The sequence below is a fragment of the Prinia subflava genome, chromosome 5 (assembly GCF_021018805.1).
Source record: "Prinia subflava isolate CZ2003 ecotype Zambia chromosome 5, Cam_Psub_1.2, whole genome shotgun sequence".
Taxonomy (NCBI): domain Eukaryota; kingdom Metazoa; phylum Chordata; class Aves; order Passeriformes; family Cisticolidae; genus Prinia; species Prinia subflava.
This window is the reverse complement of record NC_086251.1, coordinates 62,746,822-62,766,691: the sequence shown is the minus strand read 5'-3', so window position 1 is coordinate 62,766,691 and position 19,870 is coordinate 62,746,822. Positions and strand designations below refer to the sequence as shown.

At 49.6% G+C, this 19,870-nt stretch overlaps 1 protein-coding gene across 4 annotated transcripts in view; it reads left to right on the top strand.

Annotated features, from left to right (window-relative positions):
• The window catches only part of TOGARAM1 (TOG array regulator of axonemal microtubules 1), a 33,256-nt gene that overhangs the window by 9,159 nt on the left and 4,227 nt on the right, over positions 1 to 19,870 (top strand). For 3 of the 4 annotated variants that reach the window (XM_063399764.1, XM_063399763.1, XM_063399765.1), the window contains 14 exons: positions 237 to 766; positions 1,677 to 1,909; positions 3,995 to 4,095; positions 5,167 to 5,247; positions 5,514 to 5,668; positions 6,480 to 6,651; positions 6,787 to 6,921; positions 8,684 to 8,831; positions 10,723 to 10,828; positions 11,202 to 11,437; positions 13,851 to 14,009; positions 15,137 to 15,263; positions 15,407 to 15,525; positions 19,455 to 19,644. In XM_063399764.1, coding sequence (XP_063255834.1) covers positions 237 to 766; positions 1,677 to 1,909; positions 3,995 to 4,095; positions 5,167 to 5,247; positions 5,514 to 5,668; positions 6,480 to 6,651; positions 6,787 to 6,921; positions 8,684 to 8,831; positions 10,723 to 10,828; positions 11,202 to 11,437; positions 13,851 to 14,009; positions 15,137 to 15,263; positions 15,407 to 15,525; positions 19,455 to 19,644 — 2,492 coding nt within the window. The remainder of the gene's footprint in view (positions 1 to 236; positions 767 to 1,676; positions 1,910 to 3,994; positions 4,096 to 5,166; positions 5,248 to 5,513; positions 5,669 to 6,479; positions 6,652 to 6,786; positions 6,922 to 8,683; positions 8,832 to 10,722; positions 10,829 to 11,201; positions 11,438 to 13,850; positions 14,010 to 15,136; positions 15,264 to 15,406; positions 15,526 to 19,454; positions 19,645 to 19,870) is intronic. The other variant, XM_063399766.1, reaches the window with a different exon arrangement.

Below are 19,870 nucleotides of genomic sequence, written 5' to 3'. Positions count from 1 at the left end.
ACTTGGATGATCCTCCCAGCTGAGGGTGTTTTGATTCTATGTTGGTGTGCACATGCATGAAGCACTCATTTATATTTTCCTAAAGGCAGGAGACACTAAAAGTGGAACAGATTGGTACCTGAGCCTGCAAAGTGCATTTTTAACACTCATTCCGTGGCAGAAGGAGTTGTGTCGATACAGAAGTGAGAGGTGCAGTTTGTCCTGGCGCTGTCCCTGACAGTCCTTGTGTGTTCCAGGGGACAGCCCTCTGGAGAAGCCCCCCGTGCCGCTGGAGAAGCCTTCCCTGCAGCTGGAGAAGCCCCCCGTGCCGCTGGAGAAGCCTTCCCTGCAGCTGGAGAAGCCCCCTGTGCCGCTGGAGAAGCCTTCCCTGCAGCTGGAGAAGCCCCCTGTGCCGCTGGAGAAGCCTTCCCTGCAGCTGGAGAAGCCCCCCGTGCCGCTGGAGAAGCCTTCCCTGCAGCTGGAGAAGCCCCCCATGCAGCTGGAGAAGCCCCCCATGCAGCTGGAGAAGCATTCCCTGCAGCTGGAGAAGCCCCCCGTGCCGCTGGAGAAGCATTCCCTGCAGCTGGAGAAGCATTCCCTGCAGCTGGAGAAGCCCCCCGTGCAGCTGCGGGCCGCCCTGGGCAGGGCCCCGGGGGCGCTGCGGGGCGCCCGGCCCGTGCCCCCCATCCCGCGCCTGCCCAGCCCGCGGGAGGGCAGCGAGGGCACGGGGCTGGCAGCAGGGCTGGCCCAGCTGCAGCTGCAGCCCGAGGAGGTGGACCAGGAGGAGGTGGGTGAGGCGGGATAAATGCATTTTTAACAGTGTCAGCCACCCCTGGGGCTGGATGGGATTTTTGGAGCACCCGGGGCAGTGTCCCTGCCCGTGGAACAGGGGGAACTTCAAGGTCACCAGTCTGGGATTCTATGACCTCCCAGCTTTGCCTTTCTGTCTGGACCTTCCATCCTCTGGTTCCCACTGAAAGGAACTTGAGGTGTTAAACAGAGGAGGAATTTCTAATGTGAAAAATACTCAGCAAAAAGAAGGGAGCATAAAACTCTAATGATTATAGATTTTCCTGCTCATTTGAGTAGGACCTCTGCTTGCTGGGCACTGATTCCATGATTTAGAGGAGGTTTAGATGGGATATTGGGAAGGAATTCCTGGCTGGGGGGGGTCTGGGATGAATTGCCAGAGCAGCTGTGGCTGCCCCTGGATCCCTGGCAGTGCCCAAGGCCAGGCTGGGCACTGGGGCTTGGAGCAGCCTGGGACAGTCCCTGCCCATGGGGGATGGAATTGGATGATCCTTTCCAAACCATTCCATGGTTGTGTTTCTAGGATGTGCAGATTTGCTGGGACAAGCCCGAGGTCCCACTGTGTGTGCTGGGAACCATCAACCCTCTCCTTTAATCTCCAGCTGATGTGTTTTAGCAGGGATCTGTCCCGTGCTCTGGAAGGGGGGCTGGGATACAGCACTGCTGTGAAGTTGTGTTTGCCCCCAGGATAATTATTCTTGTGAAGTAAAAGCAGCAGAGGGATCATTACAGTCCCACAAACCCCGTGTGAGCAGTGACCACGCTGCCCAGCAGGGCCCTGCATGTCCCGGGGACTGAGCTGAGCACTCAGGAATGGACTTGATTTGGCTGAAGAACGCTTTTCCCTCTGCTCTGAGTGCCCCCTGTCATTTTTCCCCGCTGTGCAGATGCAGAATTCGCTGAGGTCCCTGCGGAACAGCGCAGCCAAGAAGAGGGCGAAGCTGAGCAGCAGCATCGCCGACCTGGAGAGCCCCGACTCGGCCGTGAAAGTGGAATTTGGCGGGGATCGCCTCTCGCAGGGCTCCTCCCCCGGCGCCGCCTCCCCCGGAGAGAGCGGCATTTCCAGCCGGGAGTCCCCGGGCTCCCCCGTGGGCACGCTGCCCCCCAGGAGGAGAGTGATGTGAGTGTCCCTCGGTGTCCCTTCAGCCTGGAAATCCCACACAGCCCTAGTTAAATCAGGGTATTAACTGCTACATGCTTCCTATAGCATTGCCTTGCTTAATAGCCTGATTTTTCTATGTGAGTTATGCTCCTCTCTAAAAATACAAGACATTATTCTACATTTTCTGGCTTCCAACACGAAGCTGCAGTGGGCCAGGGCAGGGAGGCACTGCCAGGGACAGTAAATATCTGATAAAGGCTTTCCCTGGCACAGCAGGAACACGACCAGAGCTGAACAGGGGAGTGAGAAGGACAAGAGTGAAGGGGAAGGATAAGGCTGGGTTATTACAACCTGGAAATTGAATTGGGTTTGTTGAGAAGAGGAAGACAATGCAGATGTTTCTTAGCGTGGATCAGAGCTGGTTCCATTTGTTCCTGAGAGAGAATTGTGAATTTAAAATGCCTTTCCAGAGCTCTTCTGGATAGAAATTGGGTGGTGACAAATGCTGCTCTGATTGTAAAGGGCAACAACCCAATTGGTTATGAGCAGTATAAACTATTGTTTAATGAAATAAAAAAGAGTTGTGAGGAATTTTGCAAATTTCCCAGTCCAAAATCTCCTTCTCTGCTCACAGAGTGGAGAACATAAATGGAGCAAACGCTCCATTAGGTTTACAAACGTAAATGGAGCGAGATTTATCTGGGTGAAGCATGACACAAAGTAAAGAACATGGAAATGAAACTCTTTCTGCAAGCCTTTCAAATAACACTCGAAGAATACTAGACCTTGAAGTGAATGATTACCAGCCAAAATCTGGTGTTTTTTATAGGATGATGAAGCTCTCTGTCACTCTGCACTGAAGATATTCCTGTTTGTACTAAAAGCATCTTTTGTAGACTCACAGAATCCCAGAGTGGAAGGCACCTGAAAAATCACCTAATTCCAACCCTGCCATGAGCAGGGACCCTTCCATGTGACTGACATAGAACTGCATTAACAACAGAGAGCAAAACGGAACAGAAAAAGGAAAGGGGTTTGAGGCAGGAGCCTGGAATGATTCACCAACAGAAGGGTTTCAGTTGTGCAGCTCAGAACTAATTTATATTCACATCCCTTCCCTGTGTGCATTACTACTGAATCACATTTTTAAAAATAACCTTGAAAATCCCACATTCGAATGCTGGAATCCTGCAGGAGTCAGAGTCTGGAGCCCTGGCTGTGCTGGGCTTAGCCATGCTCTGTACAACACTGCCATGTTCATTAGGCAGTGCCTGATATTGTACTGGCTCCTCAGCCACAGGAGTTCTGACCCAGCCAGGAAGAGAGGGGACACGTGGCAGTCACCCTGAACTGGGAGAAGTGACAGAGTCCATCCCAGGTGACACTGAAAGCCTTGGAATGCTCAGAAAAATGCCAGGGAGTTTAGCTCAGGGGATTTGTGAGCACTGGCACAAAGGGGCATTGTCTGTTCACAAAATCTGTGCCTGGGCACCAGGAATGGTTTGGGTGTGTTTGCTTTGGGAAGGGTTTGGTTTATCTGCTGATGAACTGCCATGGGTGATGGGAGCTGGCTACAGGAATTTGGGACATTCCTGGAGCATGGGCCTTCCCTTGGGAAGTTTAAAAGAGTCTGTAGTTGTGGGCATTGCAGTGGCTCTGGGTTCCATCAGCTTCCATATCCAGAGGATTGTTTGAAATTTAGAAGTTGTTTTTGTAGATAAGAGCAGTTTCTGGTGATTGTCTCTGCTGGACACTGAGCTGGGAACAGCTCATCCCTGCAAGTGGCAGGAGGGTTTGGTCACTCTCCTTGGCCAGGCTGGGACAGCATCATCAATCCCCAGGCCAAACAACTCCTACTTTATGAGGGTATCCTAAATTTAGTCCTGGTGTAAGGTATCCTCATAAGGGTTTTCTTTAGGGTGTTCTTTAGAATGGACCTGCTCATCAAATAATTCCCAGTGAGTTCTGTGTCTGCTCAGTGTGGACATTGGTGGGAATACTGGAAATAGTTTTCCCATGGAGAAACTGAAACCTGTTGTTGTTTTTGGCTGGACTTTGACTGCTGTGGAGAATTGCACCTATAAAATGTGTTTATCTGAACAGGTCAGACACTTTTCCAGCACTTGGCAGCAAATCCCACCCTGCAAAAGCATCTCCAGCGAGGCCCAGAGACGCAGAGGGGGCAGAGCATCACCCCAGCACAGGTATGCTCCTGTCAGTGCTCACCTGAGGGAGCAGAGTGCCCCTTGGTGTGGCTGTTCTCACTTGGGCAGGGAGCTCACATCCCCTCTGAATTCAGCACTGAACACAGAGAGCTCCTGCCTGCTCTGGGGCCAAGCTGGGACTGGAGGGTGCTCAGGGAGGAGCTCCAGGCTGGCAAGCAGCTCATCTCCTGTGGGAATGGAGGTGAAGTGCTGCTGGTGTGTTTTACCCTCCCATCTCCTGTGGGAATGGAGGTGAAGTGCTGCTGGTGTGTTTTACCCTCCCATCTCCTGTGGGAATTGAGGGGAAGTGCTGCTGGTGTGTTTTACCCTCCCATCTCCTGTGGGAACTGAGGTGAAGTGCTGCTGGTGTGTTTTACCCTCCCATCTCCTGTGGGAACTGAGGTGAAGTGCTGCTGGTGTGTTTTACCCTCCCATCTCCTGTGGGAATGGAGGGGAAGTGCTGCTGGTGTGTTTTACCCTCCCATCTCCTGTGGGAATGGAGGGGAAGTGCTGCTGGTGTGTTTTACCCTCCCATCTCCTGTGGGAATGGAGGGGAAGTGCTGCTGGTGTGTTTTACCCTCCCATCTCCTGTGGGAATGGAGGGGAAGTGCTGCTGGTGTGTTTTACCCTCTGGGGGCAGTACAGGTCCCTGAAATGGGCAGGGACCAGCTCTGTGTGATTATTTGTGTTGAATCAGTTTTGGCTCCACTGGATGGAGGAAAGGAGCCGAGGGCGCTGTGTCCACAGGCTGTCCCTCCAGCCCTTGTCCCCAGTCCCTCTGCAGCTCTCCTGGAGCCTCTTCAGGCCCTGCCAGGGGCTCTGAGCTCTCCCTGGAGCCTTCTCCTCTCCAGGGGAACATTCCCAGCTCTCCCAGCCCGGCTGCAGGCCCATGTCCATGGGTGTGACCATCCTTCATAGGGGTGTTGAACAGATCCTGCTGGCTTCAGTAACCTGACAATACCCTGCTGCAGGCAAGGGATCAGTTCAGATGTGGGGGGACATTTCAGGAGGATGGAGCACATCCCAAAGCACAACAACCTGATTTGCAGTGAGTGCTCTCTGTGCTTTCAGGCCCTGCAGAGCCAGTGCCCGGGTTTGCACTGAGGAACGATCTGGGTCTCACTTCTGAGGACGTCGTTGTTGTTGGTAAAGGTACTGCAGACCCCAAATCATCCCCTGTGTCCCTCTGGGTTATGAAATGAAGGAAAATGTGCCTTTGTAGAGTGGGGAAAGAACAAATAGAACTGCACAACATTTTGGATTGTTCACACTCCCCAGTTCAATGGGAGTGCAAAGAATTACATTTGAAAGCGTTGCAGTTCCTGGATAGGCATTCCAGTCGTGGCATCCCTGGAATAATGAGATGGGTTGGTGTCCCATCCCAAAGCAGTGCTGTGACCCTGTGTTCTGCCCTGCAGGTGTTTTTGGGGGCCCAGCCCCCAGCCAGTCCATGCCCTGTGTGGCCAATGGGGATGCCCAGGGTGCCAGGGAGGGAGCTGAGCCAGCCCCAGGGAGAAGCTTCCAGCAGAACAGTGATTCCCATTCCCACTCCCATGCAGGGAGTGAAGGACAGGTAAGAACTGCACAGCCTGGAGCTGTCTCATCCCGGTGCTGTGGGGCTGAATCCAGCCCTGCTCACTCACACTCTGTGCTGGAGAAAAAGGAGTTTGACTGGAACAGCCAAAGCCTTCGAGCTGCTGCTCCTCATTTTCCTTTTGGTGCCACCTGGATGTGCCAGGAGCTTCCCACCATGCTGACATCCCTGGAGAAGGGCTGCAGGAAGGAGTGGAGCTGGGAAATGCCCTCCCTGACTCCCACAGCACGTGCAGATGTGGAAGGAGGCATTGGTTGGGTTGGATCAGGTCTTGTTTTCCCCGGGGATGAATTAATCCAGCTCCAATCAGAAGGTTTTTTTAAAAGCCTTGCAGAATATTTGCCCATAATCTGGTTTCTGAGGAGTGGTGCTGTTTGTTAAATGCTATTTACAAAAGTAAATGGAGCAAGATTTATCTGGGTGAAGCATGATACAAAGTAAAAAACATGGAAATGAAACTTTCTGCAAGCCTTTCAAATAACACTTGAACAATACTAAACCTTGAAGTTAATGATTACCAGTGCCTTAATTTTCTGACTTCCACTGAAGGTGTGAACCCTTGGCAGGATCAAATTCAAAGCAGTAAATGGATTAAATTTATTAAACTGAATTTAAATTTAACTGGATTAAATTTATTTGCTGAGTTTTCTTGAGGCACAAAAAGTGTCATAAACACATGAGAGAAGGGTCAGATCAGAGAAAATCCTGATTTTCCATGCTGACCTTGGCCAGCATCAGGAACTGGGGAATCAATTCTGGGGTAACTTACGCATTATTTTTTATTTTACAGATAAAAGTGACCTTGTCAAAATCTGCTCAGGAGAAGCTGAGGAGGAGGAAAGAAGAGAAAGGAGAGAACCATAAAGAGCAGCAAGAAGGCAAAGACCTGGAAGGGAAGGAAGAATTTCCTTGGGAAAGGATTAGACTGAGTATGAGTGAACCAGAGAAACTCACAGCAGAAAGTGAGGATGAGGGTTTGTCTTAAATGAATATTCCCTGTTCAGTGCTGCTGAAATGGAAATTAGGGCTGGTAGTACTGAGTTTTAACCTGGTTCTGATTGCTTTTATTGCAGTTTGGACATTTTCTTCTTTCCTAGGGTTTAGTCTCTGTGGAGATTTATTGACATCGCAAAGAAAGGGATCTTTGTCCTTAGAAAACGTGGCCTTGAACCCTTCCCTGAAGAGAAGATCCAGTTTGCAGAGGTCAAAGTGTTCATCCTTGCTAGATTCTGGTAAGCTGGGACCGTAAACTCCTAAAATATTTGGGTAGGTGGAGCAGGACAGTCTCAAAATACAATTTATTTGTGCAGTGGACAGTGCTGAGGTGCTGTGGAAGGTCAGTGCTGTGGGCTGGGACTGGAGGGTGTTGAGTTCCTCACTGGGGGTTCAGCTGATCACTTCTCATCTGGAATCTGTTAGGGGCATTCATGAAACAACAGAGGGGTTTAGTTTGATCAGGACCTGAAATGATATAATGTATTAACAGCAAACTGACTCCCCTGGAGGGAGGGAGTCCCCAAAATCCCTTTTCTGGGTACATTTTGGCACTGAATTGCCTTGAAAATAAGGCAGTTATTTTAAAGAAATGTAGAAAATGTTATTTTAAAGAAAAGTAGAAAAATGTTATGAGTAGAAGCTCCTGCTGATGGTGCTCAAAGGTGGCCAGAATCTCCCAAGTGTCTCCTCAAGGTTTATGATGTTATTAGCACACTGTGCCTCTGTTTTCACATTAAACAACCATTACCTTTGTGTTTGTGACTCTTAAAAGTGAAGGTTGTGTGCAAAATTGAATTTATATCAATTCAGCTGGTTGATTGAGGCTGCCCCTGGATCCCTGGAAGTGTCCAAGGCCAGGGCTTGGAGCAGCCTGGAGTGAAAACAAAAGTTCACTCTTAGAATAATTTTTTTTTAAAGTTTAATAAGGGAATAATATAAGAGACAAAAGTCCAGCACTGAGATGTTCCTGGCAAACAGCCAAAAAAGACCCTGGTATTTTCCCGTAGTGTTTTATTTATACTGTTACATTACTGAGGTACATTCATATTCAGAGTCCATCCATTATTCAAACATTCTTGTGAACTGTTTGATGTTACAGGAATTCTTCCGTTTGGTTTCTTCATACTCTGCCTTATCTGCATGGCATCCTGTGTGTCAAATTAATACATTTTATTCCTTCTTGTGCCTCCATCTTGTTGTTTTACATCCTCTGATAAGGATTTAGTATGTCCTCTTTAAATTTAACATGATATTTTCTAATTATCCTCTGGTCTGTGTCATGGTTATCACTTGGAGAATTCAGTCAGCAGAGAAGAATTTATTCTAAAAATAAAACTGTGAAAAAGGAGGTTCACTTTCTTGGTAAAATTTAAAGAGTTTATTAAAATTTTTAAAAAAAGACAACTAGGAGACAGAAAAGCAAAATACAGCTGGGTGCTTGGCATTCAGCCAAGAGCACACCTTACCATCTAGAAACCCTTTAAATGCACCAGCATGTTGCATATTCACAGACCTCATGTGTTATTCCTTCTTTTGCTTTGCCTCAACCCCCACCTGCCCCACGACATTTCTCCTTGTGGCTCCACTCTGTCCCACCCTCCCTGAGAAGGGAGAGGCAATAAATCCTTCTTGTGGTGTGTGTTGCTGTTACCTTCATCCAGACATGATGCTGGGAAGGATTTCCTGATTATCTTTACTGTTCTCTGAGGTAGCTACAAAAAGCATTTTACATCACTTAGTTTCTATTATGCTATTAATAGTTAATATTAATAGTTAATATTATGCTATAGCCAAAGAACTGTATATGCATTCATCACGCCGCCATTTCAAAGTTTTGTTAATAGCAGATAGACACTATATTAATACATCTATATAAAAGAAACGATATTCATTCAGCAGTTCCCCACGTTATCCATGCAGTGTTGGTTTCAGTACCTGGAAATGCCCTCTTTGTCCCCGTGTCTGTCCCCAGTGTCTCAGTTTCCCTCGGTGTTGCAGGCGTGGCCGCGGAGGAGGCGCGGGGCCGCTGCCGGGAGGCGCCCGCCACGCAGAGCCCCGAGGTGCTGGACCCCGCCGAGCTGCAGCCCTTCCCCAGGCCCGAGGCCGCGCTGGCCGAGGCGCTGGCGCTGCTGGCCGACCACGACTGGTGCGTGCAGGGGGGGTTCTGTGTCATACCCTTAAAACTGATATGGTCATGTGAAAAATGGGATTGACTTTGTTAGTAACACAGCGCTGGCGCTGCTGGCCGACCACGACTGGTGCGTGCAGGGGGGGTTCTGTGTCATATCCTTAAAACTGGATATAAGCATGTGAAAAATGGGATTGACTTTGTTAGTAACACAGCACTGGCGCTGCTGGCCGACCACGACTGGTGCGTGCACAAGGGGCACAGGGGAGTTATCTGTCATGAAGCCTTAAAACTGATATGATCATGTGAAAAATGGGATTGACTTTGTTAGTAACAGAGTGCTGGCGCTGCTGGCTGACCACGACTGGTGCGTGCAGGGGGGGTTCTGTGTCATATCCTTAAAACTGGATATAAGCATGTGAAAAATGGGATTGACTTTGTTAGTAACACAGCGCTGGCGCTGCTGGCCGACCACGACTGATGCATGCACAGGGGCACGGGGAGAATTCTGTGTCACAAAGCCTTAAAACTGATATGATCATGGACAGAGACCTGTGAAAAACGAGTTCACTTTGTTGGTAACGCAGCACTGGCGCTGCTGGCTGACCATGACTGGTGCATGCACGGGGGCACGGGAGAGTTCTCTATAGTGAAGCCCTAAAACTGATATGGTCATGGACAGAGAGACCTGTGAAAAATGAGATTGACTTTCTTAGTAACACAGCACTAGCACTGATGGCCGACCACAACTGGTGTGTGCACAGGGGCACGGGGGGTTTATCTGTCATGAAGCCTTAAAACTGATATGATCACAGACAGAGACTTGTGAAAAACGAGGTTCACTTTGTTAGTAAAGCACCACAGCACTGGTGCTGCTGGCTGACCATGACTGATGCGTGCACGGGGGCACGGGAGAGTTCTCTATCATGAAACCTTAAAACTGATATGGTCATGGACAGACTTGTGAAAAATGACATTGACTTTCTTAGTAACACAGTGCTGGCACTGCTGGCTGACCACGACTGGTGCATGGGGCAGTTCTCTGTAATGAAGCCTTAAAACTGATGTGGTCATGGACAGAGACTTGTGAAAAACAGGATTGACTTTGTCAGTAACACAGTGCTGGCACTGCTGGCTGACCACAACTGGTGCATGCACAGGGGGCACAGGAGGCACAAGAAAGTTCTCTGTAGTGAAGCCTGAAAACCAATACAGTTACGGACAGAGACTCCTGTGAAAAACGAGGTTCACTTTCATAGTAAAATTAATAACTTTAATAGTAATAAAAAAAAAAAAGACAATTAGGAGACAGAATAAAGCAAAATAGTACGGCCGGGTGCCTGGTTCAGCCAGCCTCACCATTTCAGAACACTTCTTTACAAGGATCAGCATGTTAGGTGTTCAAAAGACCCTGATGCATCATTCAGACATTCCTTTAGTTCAGGTGCTCTCCTAGTTTCAACACCCCAACCTGCCCCCATTCCAGTAATTCAACATTTTATTACTCCTTGCAGATAAATCTCTTTGTGGCGTGTCCCATGTCACACTCCCTGATAGCAGAGGATCAATAAATTCTTCCTTTGCACCTTTGGGGTCTGTCCCCATTACTGTCATCCAGATAATCCAAGAACATGGAGAATTTCTTTCCCATACTTCTGAGGTAGCTACAAAAAGCATCTTACATCACATAGTATTTATTTTAATATTATGCTATAACCTAAAGTATATAAATATACATTCATCACACCACCATTTCTAAGCCCTATTAATAGCAGAAGATAAAAGAAACTACATTAATACAGCAAAACCTTCCAACATTATACATATAGCATTCATTTTAATATTTGTGAAAAGCCAACTTTATTTTTTTATTTATTATTATTATTATTTATATTATTTTTTCACACAGGGAGAAGAAGATTGAAGGTCTGAACTTTGTCAGATGCTTGTCTGCCTACCATGCCCCTATTCTGACTGCAAAGCTCCACGAAACAACTCTGGCTGTGGCTCAAGAGGTTAAATTTTCCTATCAGCATATTCCACTGGCTCTCTGTGTGTATAAATGTATTTTATACATATATTTATATATATAATATATAATCACTCAGCTCTCTGAAGTGATTGATGCTCACCTCTGGTGGGTCTTGCTCGACGGGGCAGTCTCAAGGATGATTTGAGACTCAGAGGCTGACAAAATGTAGATTTTAACTTTATAACGTTTTTATGAGTGTGTATTTTAATTCTGACACATTGTGAATCAAGTTAGAAATGTGTTTCTCAGTTGCTTGTAATGTTACTTAAAAATGACAAAGGGCAAACATGAATATTTATTTTGAAGTCTCTCTGATAAACATTATTCATTGTTTTTTGGGTTTTTCCTGTGTGCAGGTCAAGAATTTACGCTCAGGTGTTTCTCGAGCTGCTGTGGTCTGTTTAGGGGATTTGTTCACCCACCTGAAAAAGAGCATGGATCAAGAACTAGATAATGCAGTAAAAGTCCTTTTGCACAAAGCTGGGGAATCCAACACTTTTATAAGGGAAGAGGTAGACAAGGCACTGAAGGCCATGGTTAATAATGTGACTCCAGCACGTGCACTTTGTTCTCTTATAAATGGAGGGCAAAGGTAATTCTATAAAGACTTTATAAAGAATATTGTGAATAGAGTAATTTATCAAATGTAGAATTTTTAGCATCAAATGGGAGTACAGTAGACAGAAATCTGAAAATCAGTAAATCAGCTGTGCTAAACCTCTGCCCAGGGCAATGTTTATTGGCATAAATTGAATTAAAGCCCCTCTGTTCCTTTCTGTGCATTGTGCAAGAGGTCGGCTGTTGGTTTTGGAGCTTGGTGTATTTTTGGGCTGTTTTGCACCACTTCTGTGATTTTATTTGCTGTTTCTCTGTATTCTTGGGGAGCCACTGCTTTGCTTTGCCTGGTAAAGCTGACATAACCATCTCTCTTCTTTGCTCTGCAGTCAGTTCCTGCCTTGGCCAGTTTTCAGCACCCCTCTTTATTTAGAAAACTGATTTATAACTTACAGTTCTCTAGCTGCAGCTGCCTTGCTTGATTCCTCCTCTCTAGGCTGAGCCTGTGTGTGTGCATTTTAATTCCCTTCTCAGTGCCGGTGGCCATTCTTTTCTGGACTTAATTCCCTCCTTTCCCTGGCCCTGTTCTGTCTGTTTTCCTTTTCCATCCTCATTCACTGCTCACCGCATCTGAGCTGGGTGCACCTCCCTGTGCTTCCTCTTTTCTCTGCCACTCCTTGGTGACATTTCCCTGGCTCCATTTCCCTTCATGACACATTTCAGGTGCTCCATTCAAAATCTCTCCACAGATTTCCTGCACAGCTCCAAACCCTCAGAGTCAGTCTTGATTCAAAATGTTCTCCTTTGTTTCCTGGGAAGCTGGTTGTTTTAGGATACATGGATTCTGTCTCCTGACAGCTCTACTGCAGTTTCCTTCTCTTTAAACTGAAAGGCAAAAATCAGCCTTGGGATTTCCATTTTTTAACGAATTACTGGGATTCAAACTGACTTGGGATGGATGCCCCATCCCTGGCAGTGTCCAAGGCCAGGCTGGATGGGGCTTCAAATTACCCTTCAAAGGGGAAATTTGTGTCTCAGTAGGAAGCGGAAAGGGTTGTTTGACACAACGGCAATTCCACAAGGGATGTTGTCTCTAAATTGGGCTGAGTTGCTTAAATTCACCACAACATAATCCTTTAATTATGGTGTCACTTATAATTCATGAGACCTCTTAAAACGTACCTGGTTTCTGCTCAGCTCCTTTCAAGCCTGCTGTGATCATGACTTTAATGCTGGCAGCCCTGACTAGGCAGAAATACTGATTCTTTATCAGCTCCAGAGCTGGGTTTGGCTTTACCAACAGGAATAATTCCAGTGGGAGGTGTCCCTGCCCATGGCAGAGCTCTGAGTCCCTTCCTAACCCAAACCAGTCTGGGATTCTGTGAGTAGATTCATGGTAGAGCATGATTGCAGGGATAGAGCTGAGAGTGATTTTACTTCAGCAATTACAAAATCCTGCTTCTTACCTGTATGCACTCTATGTGTTTAAGGTGTTGTGTGCACAAAATGTTTTCCAGCTGTTTCCATGAGTAGGGACGTGTTTGATTCATGGAGTGAGGTGTCTCAGCCTCACAATGCTTGTTTTCGTGCAGCAGGAGTTACAAATTGTCCTCAATGTATTTTTAATCCAAACATAAAATTGGAGACGTTAGACTTGACGGTATTTTGTTCCTGAACGCAAGTGGGATCAGCAGGGGCAGCAGGATTTAGATAAAAGTGTCATTTGCTGCACGAGTTTGAAAGCTGATTCTGGCTGTTCTCTCCTTTGCATCAGCACAGGTGTTCATTTTGTACAAAGCAGGGATCGTGGACTCCTGCAGGATCTTTAGCAGTCGATTGAACACGGCTTTAGTCGATTTTACAGTGATATCAAGTGCCCAGGATGTGTCTCTGAGCACAGCGACTGGGTTTTAGTAGAGCTCATTGAAAGAACAGTCATATGCTTTGTAAAATGAAGGAAAATTAGAACTGAAATCCTAAAACCTCCCTTCCTGTATCCAACAAGAATAATTGCAGTGGAAGGAGTCCCTGCCCATGGCAGGGGCAGAGCGGGCTGGGCTCGGGGTCCCTTGCAGCCCAAGCACTCCAATCCCGGGGTGCCAGGCTGGGTGTGACGGGGGGGTGGGCACTGTGATCCCGGGGTGCCAGGCTGGGTGTGACAGGGGGGGTGAGCGCTGTGATCCTGGTGTGGCAGGGTGGGTGAGCGCTGTGAGCAGCCCCAATCCCGGGGTGCCAGGCTGGGTGTGACAGGGGGTGGGCACTGTGACCCCAAGTGCCAGGCTGGGTGTGAGGGGGGGTGAGCGCTGTGATCCCGGGGTGCCAGGCTGGGTGTGACAGGGTGGGTGAGCGCTGTGAGCAGCCCCAATCCCGGCGTGCCAGGCTGGGGTGGCAGGGGGATGAACACTGTGAGCAGCCCACAGGGCTGTCCCTCAGGCCCGTTCCCTCCGCAGCCACCTGCACTCGGCCGTGCGGCGGTGCACGGCGCAGCACCTGGGGGACATCGTGGAGCGCCTGGGCCCCGAGCGCGTCCTGGCCGGAGCCAAGCCCACCGCCGAGCGCCTGCTCCCCGCCATCGCCAGGTTTGCCCAGGACAGCTCCCAGCAGACACGGTGAGTGCTGCAGGGTCCCCTCAGGGAACAGCCCAGCTGTGCTGCACTGTCCCCTCAGGGAACAGCCCAGCTGTGCTGCGGTGTCCCCTCAGGGAACAGCCCGGCTGTGCTGCACTGTCCCCTCAGGGAACAGCCCGGCTGTGCTGCGGTGTCCCCTCAGGGAACAGCCCAGCTGTGCTGCACTGTCCCCTCAGGGAACAGCCCGGCTGTGCTGCACTGTCCCCTCAGGGAACAGCCCGGCTGTGCTGCACTGTCCCCTCAGGGAACAGCCCGGCTGGCTCCGGGGCTGTGCCCTCCTGGCAGGATCACTTAGGATGGAAAAGGCCTTGGGGATCAGTCAGGGTTGGATGGGGCCTGGAGCAGCCTGGGCTGGTGGGAGGTGTCCCTGCCCGTGGCAGAGGTGGAAGGGGATGGGGTTGAAGGTCCCTTCCAAACAAACCTTTGAGTGCAGCTGCTATCCCAGCACTGGCAGGACTGTTGGGATAGTGCCTGTGGCAGGAATCACCTGGATACCTCCTGCACACCCTGACTGCAGGGAGGAGAGGGGCCCACAGGACATGCTGTGCTGGGCACAGAGGAGATCCAGCCACATGGGGAATGCTGGCTCTGGAATCCACACTTGGAGCTCATCCATGTCTCTGGCTGATGAGGCTGGATCACTCTGGTTACAGCCAGCAGAATAGAAAGGCTGTTCTCTTTAATTTGGTCAGTTGATTAAATAATGATCCTTGAGCACATCCTCTGGGGGAGGATAGAAAGGGGTCCGGTTACTGACGTCAACAGCAATAGAGTCATGGAATCACTGAGGTTGGAAAAGACCTCCAGTAACAGTGACTGGGGACTCCAGACTTCCCTGGGCAGGTCCAAGGCCTGAGCACCCTTTCCATGGGGAAATTCCTGCTGATGTCTGATGTGCAGAGCCACAGGGTCCTTCCTTGGCCTCCTTTTCTCCAGGCTGAGCCCCTTTCCCAGCTCCCTCAGCCTCTCCTGAAGCTCCAAATTCTTCCCAGCTCTGTTCTCATCCCTGGACACAATTTCCCTGCACCTTTCCTTTTTGGAAGCACACACTAATGACCCAGGGACAAAGGCAGTCCCTGATCCTGGGTGTCCTGGTGCTCTCCCTGCAGGTACTACGGGCGGAAGATGCTCTTCAGCATGATGGCTCACCCTGACTTGGATAAAGCCCTGGAGAAATTTGTGCCAGCCAAGGATTTGCCTTACATTAAGGAAACTGTTGGCAGCCTACGAGAGAAGGTGTGTGGGAGAGGTCTTGTGTAACACCTGGGGCGGATGGAGGTGCCCTGGGGGCTGCTGGGTGTAGGCAATTCCAGCACTGCAGCCACGTTCATTCCCTGTGCTTCCCTCATTCCATGAATTCCTGCTGTACCTTCGTGCAGGGCCTGGGGGAGATGCCCGTGGATACACCCTCAGCCAAAGGAAGGCGTTCCCAGACTGGGAATGTTGGACATTTGAGGTCGTCCTCGACTTGCAGAGATGCTCCCATCATCCTGGACAGGTAATGAGCTCCAGTGCTTATTCTGTAAGGAGCTGGCCAAGGAGGCAGCACAGAAACAGCCACACAGGGCTGGGAAAGTTCAACACCCTGAAGGAAAAGGAAAGGCTTGAGCTGTTCCAGAGGAACTCTTAAATAGAGTGACTGGTTATATTAAAATGGCTTTGTGCATTTCAAAGTTAATTTGTCTATTGGCCATCTCTGAAATACACACAGTACACAACATACCTGAAATCCACAGTTTAGAATCACAGAATCAAGGAACGGTTTGGGTGGGAAGGAGCCCTACAGCCCCTCCAGTGCCACCCCTGCCATGGCAGGGACACCTCCCACTGTCCCAGGCTGCTCCAGCCCCAGTGTCCAACCTGGCCTTGGGCACTGCCAGGGATCCAGGGGCAGCCACAGCTGCTCTGGCAATGTAGATCCAATGGATCCATGTCAGCAGATCCAAGATGTTGCTGTTCAAACTCATGGAAAAGCCATTCCTAGTTGGAGACACAGCACAAATTACTCATTGTGCACAACTGTGGACACCAAGGACTTAGTTAGACCCTGGCTGGGATGCTGAAGGGTTTAGATCATACTCTGACCACTTTTAGTTTTGTTTTATCTTCTTATAGGTTTTATTTTGACCTTTTTTAGGTTTTGGATATACAGTAGCAATTTCTGGGCTCACATAGATAAGAATACAATGACCTTATGGATTACTCCAGGACATTCCACCCTTCTTCCACACCATCTGCTGGATGCCCAAATGAGTGCATTGGAACTTTAAACATACCTATCTCTACATATATCCATATAACTCTATACAAATGCAGTTTTTGCAGGATAATAACTGCATTTGTATATAGTTATATATACAAATATATAACTGTATGAACTACCTGGGATATCCCATGCAGGATATCCCAGGTGTAGTTCACTGGCTCCATGAGTGGCAGGACTGGGGCAGCCCCTGGCAGTTAAATCATGCAGCAGCAGCGATGCTCAGCAGCCAGGGGTGCACAGGCACTGCAGCCTCACAGGCTGTTCTCACCCAGGTCAGATCCCCTGAGGTACACACACATTTCTGCATCACCCCCAGGTGCAGCCAGGCCTCTGAGCAGAGGCAGCCCCAGGGAGGGTTTGCCTTTGCTCCAGGCAGGATTAATCCATCTTCCCTCCCCTCCCCTCCCCACAGTTATATTTAGAGCCCCCAGCACAGGGATCCCACTTGGCCTCGATGGCAGCTCACATTCCATGGATGCAGCCGTGGATTCCCTGGGATACAGTGTCCATGGTAAAGGCCACCCCTTGGCCTCATGCCCACTTAGAGGTGGCATCTCTTCCCCAGTGGCCTGAGGCCCCACGGGCCCACCAAGCTGGAAATTCCTCTCCCTTGTTTGCAGTCCAGACCTACCCATGACACGTCACTCTGGCAGCGTGCTGCAGCTGTTTGCTGTGCTGCTCCTCGCTGGCCCAGCTCTCAGGCACAGGACTGTCACTGCCAGCCCCTCTGCCTGGCCACTGATGTCCTGCCTTTCTCCAGCAGCCAAAATCAGTTTCCCTCTGTGCTGCCAATTGCCTTTTTCCTGCTTTCCAGCCCCTCCCACAGAGCGTTTGCCACCATCCACTGGTGCAGAGGCAGAGTGCTGGCCACTTCTCTTGGGCAGGGATGTCCAGAGGCAGCTGGAGGCTTTCAGCTCTGCAGCCTGACTGGATCACCTTGTCCAGTCCCATGACTTCCCGTGGAGGGCTCTGTGCAGCTCTTCCCATTTCCTGCTGGTTCCATCAGTGGGGACAGTGTCACCTCCCATCTCTGCTGGCATGTTCTGTGGGGGCCCCTCAGCAGTGTCACCTGGTCCTGCCCTGAGACAGTTTGGGGAGCTGGGCACTCTGAAATGAGCAACCTCCCCTTGATTCCAATCCCTTTCTGCCAGTAAGGAATGAGCTGAGTAGATAGAAGTGAAAAAATATCAGTTTATTAACAGAATGCTGACAGGCAAGGGGGGAAATGTAAATAACTGCTAGACAGCAAAATGCTCTATCTCATGAACTCCCCAGGAAAAAGAAGAAACCCAAAATGCTGGAAATACCCATCAGGGATGGCCTCGGGCTTTAGGACAAAGGCCAAGCACCAGGGCTGGGGCCACTCGGGGCTGTCTCTCCCTGCCTGGTGCTGCCCAGTGACCAGAGTGGGGCTGCTCCACTCCTGCTGGCATCCCTCAGCTGTGGACAGGCACCACGGAATTCATCCTTAAGGCAGCTCAAACCTGCACTGCAGGCCCTCCAAGCTGAGGGGAAAACCAAAACGGAATAGAGAAAATTCCCAGAAAGGGGAAGGAAAAAACCATCTTTGGCTGAGCAAAGACCAAGCAGGCCACAAAGCCAACACCACACGGAGAAATCCTTCAAAGTGCCTGGGTAGGGGGATTTACAAACACCCAGGATAGCACCACACACAGGGTTCCTGGCTGAGATGGGTCTGGAACACAGGAATAGAAGGACACTTCACTGTATCCTTTCTGGGAGGGCAGTGAGGCCCTGGCACAGGCTGCCCCTGGATCCCTGGCAGTGCCCAGGGCCAGGCTGGGCACTGGGGCTGGAGCAGCCTGGGACAGTGGGAGGTGTCCCTGCCATGGCAGGGGTGGGGTGGTATCACCGTGGAGGCCTAACCAGGAAAAACAGACTGGGGACACAGATCTGGGTGCAACAACAGCAGCAGGGCAGAAGACCCGGTTTATTTACAAAAACTTACTTTTATACTTTTACTATGAGGCTTGTAGATTGGAGGAAGGAAATCCCACCTCTACATCACATTGGTGAAGGGGACTGTCACACAGTCTTGTTTGTCCCAGCAAGGAATGTAAAAACAATGGCTATGTTTATAGAACATAGCTGATGTTTACATTAAAAGAGTGTGAGAAGGTACGAACTTTTCCTTTAATATGAACGCTCAGCAAAACCAGGAAAAACTCATGGCAACAGGGTGGGATTTGAGGTCCCTTCCAACCCCAACCATTCCGTGGTTTGTGATTCAGTGAACTGAAAAAGAAGCACCCCAAAATTTAAAGCAAGCCAGAAACTGCATCTAAGAACACAAGAGTTCAGAAGGCTGTGAGTGCAGTATCTCTTCAGGACCAGATTTCTTTAATACACTGTCCACAGTTCAAAATAATAACTGATTCTACATTTACTGATAAATTTTGATTGCTTATTCCATTCCCCATCCAAGCCTCATGTTCAGGAATTAGGAGTGAGGCAATGGCTGCCTGGATGGTCTGTAGGTACCTGGACAGAGAGGTCATTCCACAGGTTTTATAATCCTTTCCATGGTTCTCTAATGAGATCAGGTGCCACAGGAAATTTGTTTCTAAATATTCTAGGAAGAGTTGTTGTGTTTTCACCTCAGCATGGAGTGTTGCTGAGGTAACAGCAGGAGTCAGTCTTTAAAGTACTCTGGGAATAAAGAATTAGGCTGCAGTAAGTTTTGGATGGGTTGTGACCCATTGATGTAAGGGAAGTTCCCAATTGTTCCTGGTCTCAAAATCAGCTGCATTTGGGGCAGAACGGATATATGAGAGAACAACAATTACTATTAAGTGATTTATTTTTAATTTGCCAAGTTTTTCATTTAGCATGAAACTTTCTTTTTACTTCTGATACTTGCCCTTAGATGGGAGGAGAATTTATGGGATGAGCCCAGCAGAGGGAACGGCGTCAGGCTGGGCCAGGGGAGGGGCAGGGGGGACAGCAGCAGGAATTTCCCCATGGAAAGGGAGCTCAGGCCTTGGAAGAGCCCAGGGAGTTTGGAGTGCCCATCCCTGGAGGTACCCAGAGAAGCCTGGACGTGGTGTGGGTGACCTGGGTTAGTGGTTTAAGGGCTGCAGTGTAACAAGGGCCACATGCTGTCCCAGTGGCTCATGCAATAACGTTTCCTTCTCCCCCAGGGACAGCACGGAGGCCCACGAGGCCCCACGGAGGGCAGCTCCCCGCAGTGCCCTGGACAGTGAGGAGTACGTGCGGGACATGGTGGGGCTGCTGAGCGCCAGGGATTTCCGCGAGCGCATCAGCGGCGTGCGGCAGCTGCTGCTGCACGCGCAGGGCAGCCCCGCCCTGGTGCTGGCCAACATCATCAGGGTAACTCGGGAAAAGCGCCTTGCTGGGAAAAGCCTGGGCCCCTCCTTGGAATAAGGAGCATTGGCAGAGAGCACTGAGGAGCAGGGAGGTCTGCGGGAGGCAAAAAGGGAGGAGAGGAAGGGAACAGGAGGAGAAACGTGGAATTTTTCACGCAGGGCACTTTGGAACTGCTGCCCTGAGAATCTGTGTCTGTCCCGTCCCTGGAAAGGGTCCAGGGGGTTGGATG